The following is a 15,420-nucleotide window of genomic DNA, read 5'->3' on the forward strand; positions in this document are numbered from 1 at the left end:
CAGACGCCGCCGCCGCCATCTTGCCTGGGCGGCGGGATGCGACCCAGCCCGGGCCGCCCCAGCAGGCGCCGGCGCCCGCCAGCCAATGCGCGGGGCCCGGCGGCCGGGGAGGCTGCCCATTGGCCCTCCGCGGGGACAGAGCCCGCCCCTTCCTTCCTCCGGCCGCCAGGGGCGGGGCCTCCCCGCCCGCCCGCCCCCGGGTCCCTCCGCCGCCGTCTCTCTTGAGACGGGGCCTCCGACTGAGTGTCCGCGGGGTCTCTCTGCCCGCCCGCTTCCCCCCCGGAGCTTGCGCCCTCTCGCTCGAGCAGGGCCGGATTGAGGTTGGATGTGGCCCTCGGCTCCTGAAGGTAATGGAGCCCTTTCTATGTCCAGCCGCGCTTTGTCAACAACAAATGGTCGCTGTTTTTTGCGTTGAATATATGCTATGGACCTAATAGGGATCTCAAGCCATTTGCACATAACAAAATATGTACATCATAGGAGCCTACACAACACTAAAGGCTGTATGGAGGTTTGATTTTATTTGTTTTTTATCTTATATTTTGGAAATGTGCGTCCAGTTTTGTTTTTCCCTTTAAATTTTTTTGGCGCCCCCCAGATAGTGGGGCCTAACAAGAGCTTGTTTAGCTTATACGTAAATCCGGCACTGGCTGTGCCCAAAGCAGCTTACAACAAACACCCAAACGTTGAAATACACAGCATTGGAAAATGCAAAATACAGAACGCGCCAATAAATTAAAAAATGACAAAAGACTACAATTTGGCTATCAAAGAATTACGTATATAAACAACCTAGGCTTAAGTGCAGGAGCACTTTGCTTCATGTACACAGCTGGTCACCTTCCTGAGTCCTCCCCATGGCACTTTCCAGCTCCTTGTGACCAGAAGCCCGGCTGCCTCTGACTGGGGAGGCAGAGGCTGGCCCTCGGGACCAGTAGCCATTTGAGAGCCAGGATTAGGACAGATGTTTCAGACTTCCCAAGGACCCGCCGATTTAGGCGGTTGGGCTTGAAGTGACCTATTCAGCTGCACAAGTTCTGTAGCCTCGCAGCCCCCCCCCCGCCCCTCTGGCCTTTCTGCTGGTCTGTCTCCTGTTGGGTACCTCGATGTGCACATCCCCCAGGGGCCCCCCTCCCCAGAAAGTTAGCCTTTAGCCTTATACATAATCAAATTAGATGAGATCAGAAGTGCCTGGAGAAGCCCAGTGTTGTCCTGGGCAAGGGGCATAATACTCAACGTACCTTTTCCTTCCGAGTGTTGGCCTAGAACGCTTTGTCCTAAAATCCTCTCTGACTTGCAAAAGAGACTTGACCTTTGCATGCAGTAGGGCAAGAAGTCCAGGATCAATACAAAGGACCACATGCAAAAGTGTTAGCAGAGGGTGAGGAATACTAAATGTGTGTTGACACTACGAGGTTTTCAGTGTGTCTCTTTTCCCTAGTGCAACATATGCAAGGTGGAAGGCTAAAGCCATGTGTCTCTATGGAACTTGGCCTTTGCTTCAACCTGAGGGTCTCCGTTTTTGCCAGCTGCCTTCCGGAGCCTGGATCACTTTCAGATCCCTTCCTGGAGGGCGACTTGCCAGATTTGGAAGAACGGAGGGCAGGCGAGATCGAGCTCCCAGCCTCTCCGTTTCTGCCAAGACTGAGTCAGCCACTGTTCTTTGATGCCTCCCAGTCTTGTCGGCTGAAGGGAGGCAGGTGAGCTGGCTGCAAATCCTCCTTGCATTCTGCACACAATCCAACTGGAAGAGAACCAGCTGCCAGACAAAAGAAAGTCTTGAGAGATTGGCGACGCCTGCTCATTTCTACGAGATTCCCCCAGGAGACGGAGAGGCTGAGACTAGTCAGGGGGAGGGGAGGGCAGGTGCTCTGTGGGGGGCGGCTGTCAGTCTGGAGTCCTGGATGCATCTGCTTTGCAGCAAACCCCACTGACTTCAGGATGCTGACTCCCAGGTGAGGCAGCCTCAACTGTTGGACTCAGGGTCAGCCTAGGTTAGGAGAAGCTTACTAAAATGGGTCGCTGCTTGTATACTCAAACAAACAAACAAACAAACCATAACAGCAGCAGGAAGTTTTGGCAGCACACCAACAGCAAAAAGATCAGCAGCAGCCTGGGGGGAAATGTAAGTTTTTACCTGACACCAAAAATATCTCAGTGTCGGTGCCAAGTGGCCCTCACTGGGGAGAGCATCAAACAGGCAGGAGGCATGACTGAGAAGGCCCTTCTCTTCTTTAATAATAATAATAATAATAATAATAATAATAATAATAATAATAATAATAATTTGTTATTTATACACCGCCCATCTGGCTGGGTTTCCCCAGCCACTCTGCGCGACTTCCAACGAGATATTAAAGATGCAAGGAGTGGGGCCTCAGCTGAAAATTTAGGCACCCAGATATGTATTTGGAGAGGGATTCCAGAAGGTATCGGGGTCCTGAGCCATAAAGAGCACTTTGGACTGGGCTTGGAAGGGGCCAGGCAGCCAGTGCAGCTGTAACCAAATGTGGGCCCTAGCGGATCTGATCCAGTAAGGCAGTTCTAATGCAGCTTGTCAGATGCTACAAATCCCAGAATCTGGATGGTACAAATATGAGTCAGCCTCTTCCAAACATGAAAGCTGGCAACTGGGGTGCGCTGTCTGGTATTAAGAGGAAGATTATCCTTTGGCAACAGCTGCAAGATGATTAAGACACAGAGCGGGTGCCAGGATAATTCCATTTGGGGGCCGTGGTGTCAACAACAGTTAAGAAACACAGTGAAACACAAGGTATACATGTTGCTTCCTCTCCACATCCTACGGACACGGCCCGGCCGCATCTAGTCCCACCAGATGCCAGGAAAATGTTCTCCTTCTGCAGACCACTTGCCAGAACAGGGCCTGGGCTGAGGGTGACCATACTTGCATCTGGGCCTGGAGGGTGCAGAGAAGCTGGACGGGAAAGCAAGCCCTGCTTGTTTGGCCAGATGAGGGCCAAAGGACAGGGACCTCCCCGCATTTATTCATCCCAGGCCTGTACAGTCCAGACTAGGCTTCATGCTGCTTCCCAGACACGGGAGCCGGCAGCAGGTTTTCTGCAGGGAAAGGCCTCATAAGCTGAACTTGGCACCACACAGCCCCAGAAAGCTCACACGCTTCTCTCCCAGCTCAAACCATGGGAATTGCTGCTGGCGTGTAGCCAAAGAAGGTTCAAGCCCCCCTTGACTTGCAGAAACAAAGCCCCTCTCTGCTTTGGGTCAGGATTAGTGAGTGAGATGGCTAGGAAAAAGGCCTGAAGCATCCCTCTCTGATCGTGGGCTGGCCCCGTCCTCCTGGCACCTCTGCATCCCCTTGTGCCCAAGGAGTTCTGCCTTCCCCCCACCTGCCCCTGGGACCCACGGCTGACCTTTCCTGGCTGACCTCCCCACCCCATAGGCAGATGGATGTCTCCTGCGTTGCATGAGGGAGATGGGCTGCACCTTCTGGTGGCTTCTCCATTCTGGAGTCTTGTGCAAGGGAAACTGGTGTTTCGTCTTCCTTGCAAAAGGAAACCTATCGCTCAGCCTTCATCCTCTTCCTTCTGCACCGCAAACATCCACCTTCAAGGAACTGAAAGCCAAGGCGGAGGTGTGTTTGGCTGGCTTCTTGTCAGCAAACTTGCTTGCAGTCTGCTCAGGTGTGGCCCATGGTCTGTCTAGGCTGTGACCCCAGTTCAGCCACAAGCCTGGCCCTCACAAGTCCATTCATTTAGAAAAAGCAAACACATTAGTTGGCGATTCTGAAGAAGTGAAACTTGTGGAGAAGAGCCTGCCTTCCTGCAATTTTGCTGCAGCCTGCTTGCAGAAACTTGAGGGGGTCCTCTTTTATTGGCCCCTGAGTCTGTGAGCCATGGAACTGACCCAGGTTTCCTATATCAGCAGAGGAAATTATGGGTTATTGTTTCTAAAGCTTTCCAGGCTTTGGAGCAGCACTGTGCATAAGCCTGGCTGTCGAAAAGGTTCAGGTTGCATTCCTCATCACACCTCTTGCTCCTGTTCTGGGTGAGGGCAGCTGCAATGCCCTCTCTTGACTGGAGAGAACTATACGCTTGAACAGGGGCAGATACTGGGGGTGGGGCCCCTCTGCCAATGAGATGCTTCCTTGGCAAATCCTCCCTCCCTCAGGTATTCAGAGTCCCTTCAATCCAGAGCAGAGTCTGAGAAAGCAATTTGGCTGACCAGGACAGCTTTCAGGAGCCCAGAGTGGATTCCTGCCACCTGCTTCTTCAGAAGTCTCACAATGCCAGCCAGGCTCAGGTCCCTGGTCTGTGTGTGCCAGGCAGCCTCCGCCTCTAGAAATGGGGCTCAGGGCATGAGACCTCCTGGGCTTTGCTTGCTGCCTGTCTGACCCTGGCATTACCTGCATGGACACCCCGACACACACACCAGAAGCCAGCTCTAGCAGCACCTTCAAGTCGAGACACTGACACACACATGCCCCGCTTCACCAGTGGGGGCTCTGGGTGCCCAGGTGGTGGAAGAAGCGCCCACCCACGGATGCCCACAGCACCAGCTCTCCCTTCTCTTGGAGACTGTGACTGCCCTTGGTCCCATGGGCACAGCCAGGGGGCAGGGAGGGGCAGCTGGCCCCCTAAATCAAGTAAATAAAAATACTGACCAATTATGTCACAGATCCCTTGGTTCTGCTCCCCCCCAACACAAAGCCTGCCACCCCAACCTACATCCTGGCTCTGCCCATGCTTGGTCCTTCTGCTTTGAACTCTAAAGCACCAACCGTGTCCTGTAGAAGGACAACACAAAGCAAGGTCCCTGCCCCAGGCGCCTTACAGTTCAAAGACATTGTGCATTGCAGGGGATTGGACTGGATGACCCTTGAGGTCTCTTCCAACTCTACAATTCTATGGTTCTACGATCCAGTCTTGCCCCGGGATCCTCTCCTGCATGCCTGGGTGTCAAGAGCCCTCCCCAGCCTAAGGAATGCACACGGAAGGCAGTTGACTAGTGTCAAAGCTGACACAGCAGTTCCCACTGCCCTGAATCCCCACGCAAACCAGCCTTGTGTCTAGGCAGCTGTACCTCACTCTGTGGAGCAGATGATGAGGATGAGGATGATGCCACTCTTGTCAGCTTCCAACAAATTATTTCCTTGACATCCTTCATTGGCAGCAGCAGGAAGCCATTCCCTCTCCTCCACCTCCCTATTTATCTTCCCCCACCTCTGCTTGCCTGGAAGCTGCCTCTGCTCTTCCCACTGCTTTGGGGGGACAGTGGGGCAGGAGAGGGTGGGGAAGCCCCTGGTCCCTCCTTTGCCTGACCTGCCTCTTCCCTGAGTCAGACTCCGGCTCCGCTCCCCCCCCCCTCCTGCCAGTACCTGACTCTGGGCAAGGAGGCACTGAGGCTCCTCGCAGGGTTTGTGGACGCGCCCCCCCCCCAAGTGGGATCACCAGGTCTTCAGAGGCAAAGGGGGAAACTGTCTTCTTAAGGGTGGTTTAAAAAACAGAAGCCACAAGACGCCCCTCCACTAGCTTATCCCCACAAAGGCAGGATTCTCACCTTCTTGACCACCGGGTGTCAAAATGTCCTCCTTTTGCCTCCTGTTTCTGGTTCTCTTTAATTTCTCTTTCCCACAGAAAGGAAGAGAGAAAAGAGTCTGAACCTGGACAAAAAGGCAGAAGAAATGAGATGGTTTAGCCCAGTGGTTCCCAGAGTGGTTGGTACCAGGGGGTTGTCAGGAGGTGATGGGGGGCTGGAGGTATAAATGACCATCAGGCTTTGAGAAGCATCTATCACTGGATCAAGTTCATCAGTTTTGTCAAATTAATTAAACTACGTAACTTTAATTGGATTTTGAATAAATGTGCAATTAACTGCTACTGTTTTGAATTCTGTTGTGCTGCTCTCTTCCTGGGTCATGCAAACCACTATTCTGAATATTGCTTTTTGTAGGACAGAGTAGGGGCACAAGGAATACCTTTATGGAACCGGGGGCCGGGTGGCTGAAAAATGTCTAGGAATTGCTGGTTTCAGCCTTCCGATGGTAAGACTGCTGGGCCTTGTGGACAGTTGCTTCCCTCCCACCCCTCTGCCTCCTGGCTTCTCATCCTAATTCCTCTTCCTGGGGGAGTTTAACATCCTGGGACTCAGCAACCCCATCCCAGTCCTTGGCCCTAAGTGTGGCCAGACAGGGAGTGAGAGAAGTATTATTATTATTATTATTATTATTATTATTATTATTATTATTATTATTATTGCTGCCCCCTTCTGTGTATGGAACCCGCCCACCTCTCCTGTGCCCATGGAGTCTGTGTGTGTGGAGTTGGCCTCCTTGGCAGGAATCCCGCCCTGGCTCTGCCAGTCCCCAGGGGTCATTCTGTGCCCAAGCAGAGCTCCTGTTAACCTAATTTTGGAGATCCTCTTAAAGATAACTCTGGATCCCTGGATTGAGCTGCCGAGAGGACACTTAGCTGAGAAGCCTCCGGAGTGATTTTCAAATGGAGAGGTCACGAATTGCAAAGAAATCATTTTTTTTAATGCTGATGTGACCAGAAGAGCCAAGCTAGTTTTCATTTGCAAAAGAGAATATACACAGGACCAAGCCAGAGGGCGGGGCGGGGGAGGGAACTGGATCTAACCATGGGCTGGATCTTCAGCTCCCGCATCCTCGGCAGCCCCTCTGACAGGAGGGCGAGGACCCATTTCATCTTTGCCAGCTGCTTCACGGTGACCGCGAGCCCTGCTTTGGGGGGGCAGCTGCGCCCCCTTTCCCTTGCGCGATCTCCCCACCGGTCAGCTAATCCACAGCGCCAGCAAGACTCCCAACGTGCCCCACCCCGACATCCCTTGGAAACCTGGCCTCAGGTGTGGGGCAGGCAGGCAGGTGTGCTTTGCGGTGACCGAGACCAGTCCAAAGGGCTCCTCGCTCCGGAAGGGGCAGGCCTGGCCACTAAGTGGGGTGGGGAGCGGGGCGCCTGCCTGCCTGCGCAGAGGGGCTACCAGCGAGGATGCGGGGGCTCTTGGGGAAGAAATGGGCCGCGCAGACCCCCCGGCCAGGAGTCCCTCCTTTGCGGCTTGTCTCTTCGGACGAGGCGACCTAATCGCTGGCCATCCCTGGAGTCCAGGCGCCCTCTAGTGGGCGGCGCAGGCCCTGCAGGCAGGAACCCCGAAGGCGCCCTCCTCGACGGGGGATTCTCCCCGGTGTCTCCGACGCCCCTCGTCCCCGCGGCGGGGAGGGGGTCGTCAGCGCAGAGAGACCCAGGGCGGCCCGTGGGAGCTTGGGGGAGGTGTGACCCCGGACGGCCATCCCGTTCTCCCGGGCGGCCCCAGCCAGTCAGTGGCGGTCTTGGATGCCCCGCCCCGTCGCGGAAGGAGCCTCCAGAGGCTTGGCCAGCCCGGGCAGCGCCCAGGGGCCGGGAGGCTGGTATTTAAGCCGCGTCGGACGGCGCGGGGAGGCAGTTTGCTACTGCTGCGGGTCATATATCGCGGAGGCGCCTGGAGCCGGAGCCGTCCAGGAGAGCCAGCGCGCCGGCCAGCTCACCGTCGAGGATTCCCGGGAAACTCTCGCCGCTCCGAAGAACCGGGCAGCCCGAGCTCCACCAGCCAGAATTGCACCCGACGACGGCACTGGAGCCAAGCGGCTCCCGTGCGAGGTAGCGCCCCCCACCGGGTCCTCGCGCCAGGGAGCTCTCCGCGCCGCCATGAAGCGCCAGCTGCGCCAGGAGCCCGCTTGCATCAGCCGCCGTCGCCTCCTCCTCCTCCCGCTCCTCCCGCTGCTCCTTCACCTGCCGGGCGCCGAGTCCGCCTCGCCCGCCCCATCGGGGCGCATCTCGCCGCTGTCGCCCAGGTGAGTCCCCGTCGGAGAACTCTCCTCCTGCTCCGTCCCCTCCAGGGAGGGCGAAGGTCGGCAGCCGTGGGGTGGGTGTGGGGTGGGTGTTTTGGAGCCTGAAATGGGGCCGAGAGGTGACCGGAGCCCTGCCCCGACAGAGGCCGCCTCAAAGCAGAGCGGAGAGGCCCGCCTGCTCACCCCCATTTCATGTCCCCTGGCAGAGAGTGTGGGGAGCCGCTGAGCTGTCAACGTTTCCCTTTTCTTGCGAGGAATCCTGTTCAGAAAAAGGGAATTTCCCTTAAGAAAAGGGAAACGTTGACAGCTATGCCCCTCCCTCGCCCCTGCCAGCTGGGGCGGAATCCCTCTTTGCCCTTCGGGAGGGGCGTGCGGTCCAGTGGAAGGGAGTTCCAGGGACCGGCCCGAGAACCGGCTTCTTTCTCAGGCAGAGGAGCGACCCCCGCCATGGCCGAACGTGTCCGGGAGCCGCCGCGGTGGGGCAGGGAGTTGGGGGGGGGGCTCCAGGAGTTACTCTTGGGAGAATTGGATCGCGCCTGTTGGGATCAGCCTAAAGAAAGACCCTTTGCTCGCCCCCAGCCCTTGCATTCCACACAGCAGCCCGGAGCTCTCGCCTAAAATGGGGGTGTTGGTCGGGATACCCCCAAATATGCTCAGATGGGAAGGAAGGAATCCCCTCCCCCTGGATTTTGGGGGCTGCGCTTTTGCCCTGGGCTGGAATGGGGATGCCAGCCTGCCACCCGCTTCAGCCCTGCGAGGATCTCCTTTCAAGAACTCCCATTTGTGAAAAGGTTTGGCAAAGGAAGCTCTCTAGTAGCCACACAAACACGGAGCGCACATACAAGCAGGCACATGCACATACTTGCCTAGGGGTTCCGTTGACAATGAAGCAGTATATAAATGTTGTCCAATAAATTCTATATACAATTGAATATGTTGCCTGGGAAAATGCCTGCCTGCTAAGAGAGAGGGCGGCCTAAGGAAGCAAGCCAGGCTATACACTGATTGGGATACCTCTCTGTGAAAAGGGGGTGGGTGTGCAAACGAGACTTATGTAGGGAGGGGGCACATGGCAGAGAAAATGGGTTTGGGCGAGCTGGGCCTTAGCACAAGTACAGGAGAGAGAGAGAGAGAATTGATCCCTGCTGTGAGGAAACTGATCCCTGCTGTGAGTGCCTGGGTCCTCCGAAGTTGCTGACTGCCCAGCTGGCGACTGTGTGGGGCATGTGACTGCGGCATGACTTGGCACCTTTGGATGCTTTGACTCCAAGCACCTGGGCAGTCAGAGTGTTTCTGTCAGCCAGGCATGGAGCAGCTGAGTGGGTGAGGGTTCAGGCCGAAGGGGGTGGTCAGGCACTCAGGGCTGGACGTCTGGCTCGTCACCTGACCATCGGATGGCTGGGGGGAAGTGAACCTGAACCAGAGTTGCCCCTGAGCCAAGGCAGCGGAAGGGCAGGCAGGGCTTCAGCGGGCATCGTTTGGGCTCAGCAGAGCTTGGAGCAGGAGGGCTGGGCACGCTGCTGGCTGCGCTGTGGACTAGAGCTGCTGGCTCTCCCGCTGGGCAGTGGGCAGGCTGCCAGTCCCTGCAGAGAAGGATGGAGGGTTTTCGGCCAAGGACTGGCAGGTCTCCCCAAGGCTCTTCTGCTGCTGTTGAAAATACAGCTCCAGGCAGTGTGTTGACAGAGTGGGGGGTGGGGAGACCCTGCAGACCTTTGACCACTGCAGCCCACGAGTTCTGCTCACAGGATGGGGGTAGGGGGCAAGGCATGGGGGGGGCTGGCTTCTGTGTCTTGCTCCCTCCTCTGCCTGTGAGCCAGGGGATGGGGGCACCCAGCTGTTTGCTTGGGACCACAGCTGGGCAGTATGCCAGCATCTTCTCTGGTCCCTCTAGCCCCTGCTCCAGTGCTAAAGGGGGTGAGCAGCCGGTGGAAGCCCAGGGGATGAATGGGAGCCCAGCTGAACCATTGCTCCCCTCAGCCATGCAGCACTTGGGAGCCTGGAGATGGAAAGCAAGCAAGGCTTCCATGAAGGCGGGTGGAACAGCTCCCTAAGCAAGAGAAGGCCGTGGTCACCACAAGCGCCTCCTGCCTCCGTGTTTACCCAGCATTCAACTGTGATGCAACTGTTGTCTTTGGTTTCGGCCCTCAATGGCAGAGCAGGGTGGGGAATTAATTACAGCCCCACCTGCCCTTCCTCCAGGGAGACCCACATCGTCCCAACAGTCCTGTGAAACAGAACAGCCTAAGGGAGAGAGACTGGTTCAGGGTCAGCACAGCCAAGCAGAGATTGGAACTGGAGTCTTCCCAGCTGAAAGACAAACTTTTATTGAGGCGAAGTGCAAATTATGATTTTTGGCTTAGGTTTGTGGCTCCCCCACAGGCTTCCGGCCGTTGCATCAGCTCCTGCGGCATTTTTCCTATTCAAGCTAATGGCAAGAGATGCTGCTTTGCCTGCACCCCGTCCAGGGATGGCAGGAAATGCTCATTTGTGGCAGATGGAATCTGCCCAGAGTACCAGGACAGTTTCCATCAAGGCTGATTCAAGGCTAAGCAACAAGGAAGTACTGGGCAGAGGGCAGATGAGAAAGTAGGAACTGCAATGAGCCAAGCAGGGGGACATCTCAGGCAGCAGAGACATTTCACACCTGGGAGGATGGTGTCAGGAGGGTTAACGCCCAGGATGAGTGGAAGGGCTGCAGAGGACGGGTAGCTGGCAGACAGGCTTGTTTGAGCAGAGTATTTATATCACCCCACTTTGCCACACAGGATGGCTTACAATATAGGTGTGTTTTTTTAATCCAAAACAATTACCAAAGTCATGGTCAGCAGTTTAAAAATCATATTTGGTTGTGACTAAAACAAGGAATGAATCACCTCTCTCTCTCTCTCTCTCTCTCTCTCTCTCTCTCTCTCTCTCTCTCCCCCCCCCCCCGTGTTTGTGTGTGTGTGTGTGTGTGTGTGTGTGAAAGGAAGGTATGGGTGTTTATGTCTGGAGGTGGGCAAATGTTGTCTGTCTGCAAAAGGGAAGAGGGGAGTGTCTCCAAAAAATACTGGTCAATACAAGATGAGTAAGAGGTCAGTCTGTAGCCATCTAGAAAATCTTTCTTCTTCGGCGATCACTCGTAGCCGTGTAAGATGGTCTTCCATAAAAACAGTTTTAACAATGGGTCTGTAAGTGACTGTGGAGACTAATTCTGGATCCACACTTCCTTCCACAGTGGGGACATTGGTTTCCCGGCGGGATGACTAGGAGCCAGAATGGGTTGATCAACTGTATGGCTTGCAAGACCAACCTTCTCTCCTGTCATTTTGTCTAGAGTGACTAGTCTAGTTGCTTTATCTTCAATGAACATAGTATATCTTGATTTCAGCAAAACATTTGACAAAGTCTCCCACGTTATCTTGTTGACCTTTGAGGTGGATCTAAAACTGGCTGAGCAGCTGTGCCCACTGAGTGCCCACGATGAGTGGCTCTGTGTCCGCCGGCTGGGAGGTCTTGAGCTGTCCTGCTCAGCATTCCTTTAGATTACTTGGAGTCTGGAGGATGCTGATGCCAAGCTGGGAAGGGGATGAGGACCTCAGAAAACAAGAGTACAGGTTCAAAAGATCTTGACAGGCTGGAAAACTGGGCTGAAACCAACAGAATGAAAACCTACAGTGATAAATGTAGAGTCCTGCATGTAGGTGCAAAGTAGGGATGGCTCTTGGGCTCTCAAATTTCAGTGGTTCAACAATAAAATTTGGCGCCCCCTGTGGTGCCAACACCCAGTGGGGCAGAACCAGTTGCGCTACCCTAAAACCACCTCTGTGCAAAGAATCAGAGTCACAAGTATAGGATGGGGAAACCAAGTGTGCAGAAACGATCTCGAGGTCTTAGTGGCTCCCAAACCAAAGAGAAGCCGGTTGTGTGATGTGCCAGCTCAAAAAGCTGATGCAATCCTAGGCTGCATTTGTAGAAGCAAACATCTCTCTCTCTCTCTCTCTCTCTCTCTCTCTCTCTCTCTCTCTCTCTCACACACACACACACACGCCCCACAGGCCAGAGGACCAAGGGCGCTGCAGAGCCAGGCAGTCATCACACCCAGCTGCAGCTGTGCCAGGCGCCCTCACTTGTGGAGGGGAGCGGCAGTTCCTCCTGTCCTGTTACCTGAAACTGTGGTGAGGGTTTGGAGAGAGGCTTTTGAACCTGGCCTGTGTGTGGGCTACGGGCCTTTGATGCAGCTGGCCTCCGCTCCCTCCTTGCTGCCTGCCTGCCAAGCGTACGTGTCCTGTGGCAGGTACAGCTCCCTTGCCTCCTTGCATGCGCTCCTCCTCCCCGCCTCCCGCCCTGCTCCTTCCCTCCGGCCATCTCCCAGTCTCTCCCGCCGCCTCCTCCCCTCCTCCAGACCAGTTCCTCTTCCCTGGTGGAAGGAAGCTAACATCCTTCTCCATGCCCCAACCTGACACTCGCTCTCTCCTCATTCATTCTCTCCCCCCGCCCCATCCCGCTTCTCAAATGGAAAAGGTGGCTCAGCAGGTTGCGTCAGGGCTAGGCTACACATAGTTTCTCTTGTGGTCTGGAAGAGACGGTTGCCGCCACCCAGAGAGACATGCTGGCCGTGATGCCTCTCCAGGCAGCCAAGGCTGAGGGGCCTGGCCTCACGGGGGACCAAACGGAGAGGCCGCCCAAGGTCCTCAAGGAGGGACTGCTGGGGTTAGAGGGAGCTTCTGGGCTCAGCTCACGAGTCTCTGCACGACTGGTGCAGAGCATGGCCCTCAAGAGATGACCCCCCCTTGCTGCGTCCTGCCACAGAGGTGGGGGGCTGCCCTTCCTATGAGGGTGGCCAGGCAGGCAGGTCTGCCTCTGCTCAGTTACAAAGGCCAAGAGCTGAGCTTTTAACAAGCATCTGTCAAAAGCAAAAGCCGAGGTTGAAGTCTACCAGTTTCAAGCAATTAAATGTTGCTTCATTTAAATGTGTAAAATATTCCTTCTGCCCCAGCTGACTTTTTGCCTCATTGATCTGAGAAGGGCCATAGTTCAGGGACAGAGCACCCGCTCCACATGCAGAGCCCCGATCCAATCCGCAGTGGCGCAAGGGCTGCGCATGTACCTTGCCTGAACCCCTGGAGAGCTGCTGGCAGTCAGTGCGGACAGTACTGAACCAGATGGAGCAGGGGTCTGACTTGGAATTCGGCAGCTTCCAAGGTTCCCAGCAGGATGTGGGCAGGGGGACCTGTCCCTGGATTGGGGTGGGAGCTCATCTCCCCACCCAAAAGGGGGGCTCTGCCCCTGCTTCTCCTCTCCCACGATCTCATTCAGGATCTGGGTCCCACAGAGAGAATCCTCCCATGAAGGATTGGGGGGGGGGGAGCCCTTTAAAAAGCAGCTTCCTATTACAGTAATTAATTCTGAGAGAAAACCCAAATACAGAACATTAGGTTTTTAAATGGGAGTGAGTGGAAGAGCTGCAGTTGTCTCTGAGAATGGCAGCCATCTCCAATGGCCTGGCAGGCTGGCATGTCTATTGGCCATAAAAGGACACAGCAGGGAGAAGGGGCCATAAAAGGACACAGCAGGGAGAAGGGGACACAAGTCACAGCTATACAAGTGTACACATGTGCGTGCATGCACACACACACACACACACACACACACACAGCAAGGGTGCCCATAGTCCCACACTCTGCACAAGCTCCACACACCAAGACCAAGTCATATTTTCTGACTCCCAGTACCAGACCTCACATGATTTTCTCCAAGGCTGGGCCTTCGTCTGTGCTTCTTCTGCTCTGACAGGCCTCACTCTCACCCTGCCTGGACCATCCCATGGAGAGGCAGACTCACCTGTGACGAGCCCTCCTCCTCCATGAGAAAGAATTGTGAGCGCAGTTTCTGGGCAAGGGCAGCCAAGCCGTTTCAAGCAACATTCCATGAGCCAACCCTGCGAGGGCACATGCCGGCTCTGGGCCTGGGCAGTGCAGAAGTAGGTGTGGCCCCTGCACCCCCAGGGACCACACAGGCAGGTGGGGGGAAGGCGGCTCTGATCCCCCTCGCTCCTCCACATCCCATAAACAGGCTGAGGCTGCTCTGTGAGCCCGGCTCCTGCAAGTATTTGCGCTCCTGCTCCAACATGCCTCTATCCCTCCTCTTGCCAGCGGAGGGTGAGGGCTCATGGCACCTCTTCCATCCTCTCGTTGCAGGAAGCCCTGGGCCAGAAGCCACCCACCAGCCTGGCTGCGGAAGAGGCCGATGACAGAAGAGCTTTCGGACAAGATGGCCAGAATGTGGCCGGCCTGGAAGCCTCCCGTGGCGACGCCAGGAAGCCGGCTCCACCTCTCCGTCCTCCCCAGGCGCAGACTGGATCCCCAGCAGCCTGGCAGCCCCCCCCAGCACCGGCTCCCGTGGACTCCAGCCTCCCGTCCAAAGCGCCACGCAGCCCCCCGCCTGCAGCGTGCGCAGCTGATGCGCGTCGGCTGTGCCCTGGGCACCTGCCAAGTGCAGAACCTGAGCCATCGGCTCTGGCTTCTGAAGGGCCAGTTGGGACTTCAGGAATCAGCCCCCATGAACCCCAGCAGCCCCCACAGCTATGGGTGAGGGAAGCAACGGACTCCAGGACCGGAGAGGGTCTCCTGCCTTCCCCCTGGCACATCTCTGAGCAGCTGCCCTGGCCTCTCTGGCAGTCTGGACCGGGGTTTCTGCACTGAAGGGAATCCCCCCTGCTGGAGGGGGCTGTGAAGAAGCAAACAGGGCCCAAGCCCTGACTAGAGCCGGCTGAGGGGTGTCTTGGCCATCTGATGGAAAGGAGCAAAGCAGCCCCCCCAGACCCCCCTGCAGGAGAGGCGGGTGCATATGAGGGCTGGAAGGACTGTGCACAATGTTACACCAAACACAACTCCCACACTTGCACTTGTTATGGAAAATAATAAACATCTAAGTGATGGTCTTTCTTTTGCCAAGAGTTTTCATATGCATTTGGGGGTGGGCCTGAGGCCATGCCCATTTCTATGAGGAAGTACCCCTCACAGTAAAAAGAAATGCCAGACTCTCCTCCCCTCCGGGTGTCCCTTGAGACTCGAGAAAGGCTTCTTGCGGCTCGACAGGGACAAGCAGTCAGCCCAAGAGCCAAACACCCATCAAAGCAAACTGAAGGATGTGAGAGCAAGACAGCCTAGACCACCTTCCTTTTTATTTATTTATGCAATGTATTTCTATGTTGCTCTTCCATAAAACAACAGGGTGGTGCACAGCAATAAAATGTAAACCATTTTAAAATGTGGAAGTTCCCGTGGGGGGGGCCACAGCCAGGGCCGGATTGAGGTTCGATGCTGCCCTCAGCTCCTGAAGGTAATGGGGCCCTTTCTATGTCCAGCTGTCCTTTGTCAACAACAAATTGTCGCTGCTTTTTGTGTTGAATATTTGCTATATGGTCATTGATGGACCTAACAGGCATCTCAAGCCATTTACACATGTTGCCAGGCAACCAGTCCATGCAGAATGGAGGCACCCTATATATAGGTAAAGGTAAAGGGACCCCTGACCGTTAGGTCCAGTCGTGGACTGGGGTTGTGGCGCTCATTTCACTTTACTGGCTGAGGGAGCCAGTGTTTGTCCCCAGACAGCTT

General features: G+C 55.6%; 1 protein-coding gene across 1 annotated transcript; it reads left to right on the forward strand.

The window, feature by feature from the left end:
• Positions 1 to 7,325: 7,325 nt before the first annotated feature.
• ADM2 (adrenomedullin 2) lies at positions 7,326 to 14,740 on the forward strand (the record flags this gene model as incomplete). Its single annotated transcript, XM_083401229.1, has 2 exons — positions 7,326 to 7,822; positions 13,999 to 14,740. The coding sequence occupies 2 exons, from the start codon at positions 7,326 to 7,328 to the stop codon at positions 14,390 to 14,392; spliced, it is 891 nt and encodes a 296-aa protein (XP_083257355.1). The 3' UTR covers positions 14,393 to 14,740.
• Between the last annotated feature and the right edge of the window lie 680 nt (positions 14,741 to 15,420).

The sequence above is a fragment of the Podarcis tiliguerta genome, assembly GCF_965153285.1.
Source record: "Podarcis tiliguerta genome assembly, chromosome: 10".
Taxonomy (NCBI): domain Eukaryota; kingdom Metazoa; phylum Chordata; class Lepidosauria; order Squamata; family Lacertidae; genus Podarcis; species Podarcis tiliguerta.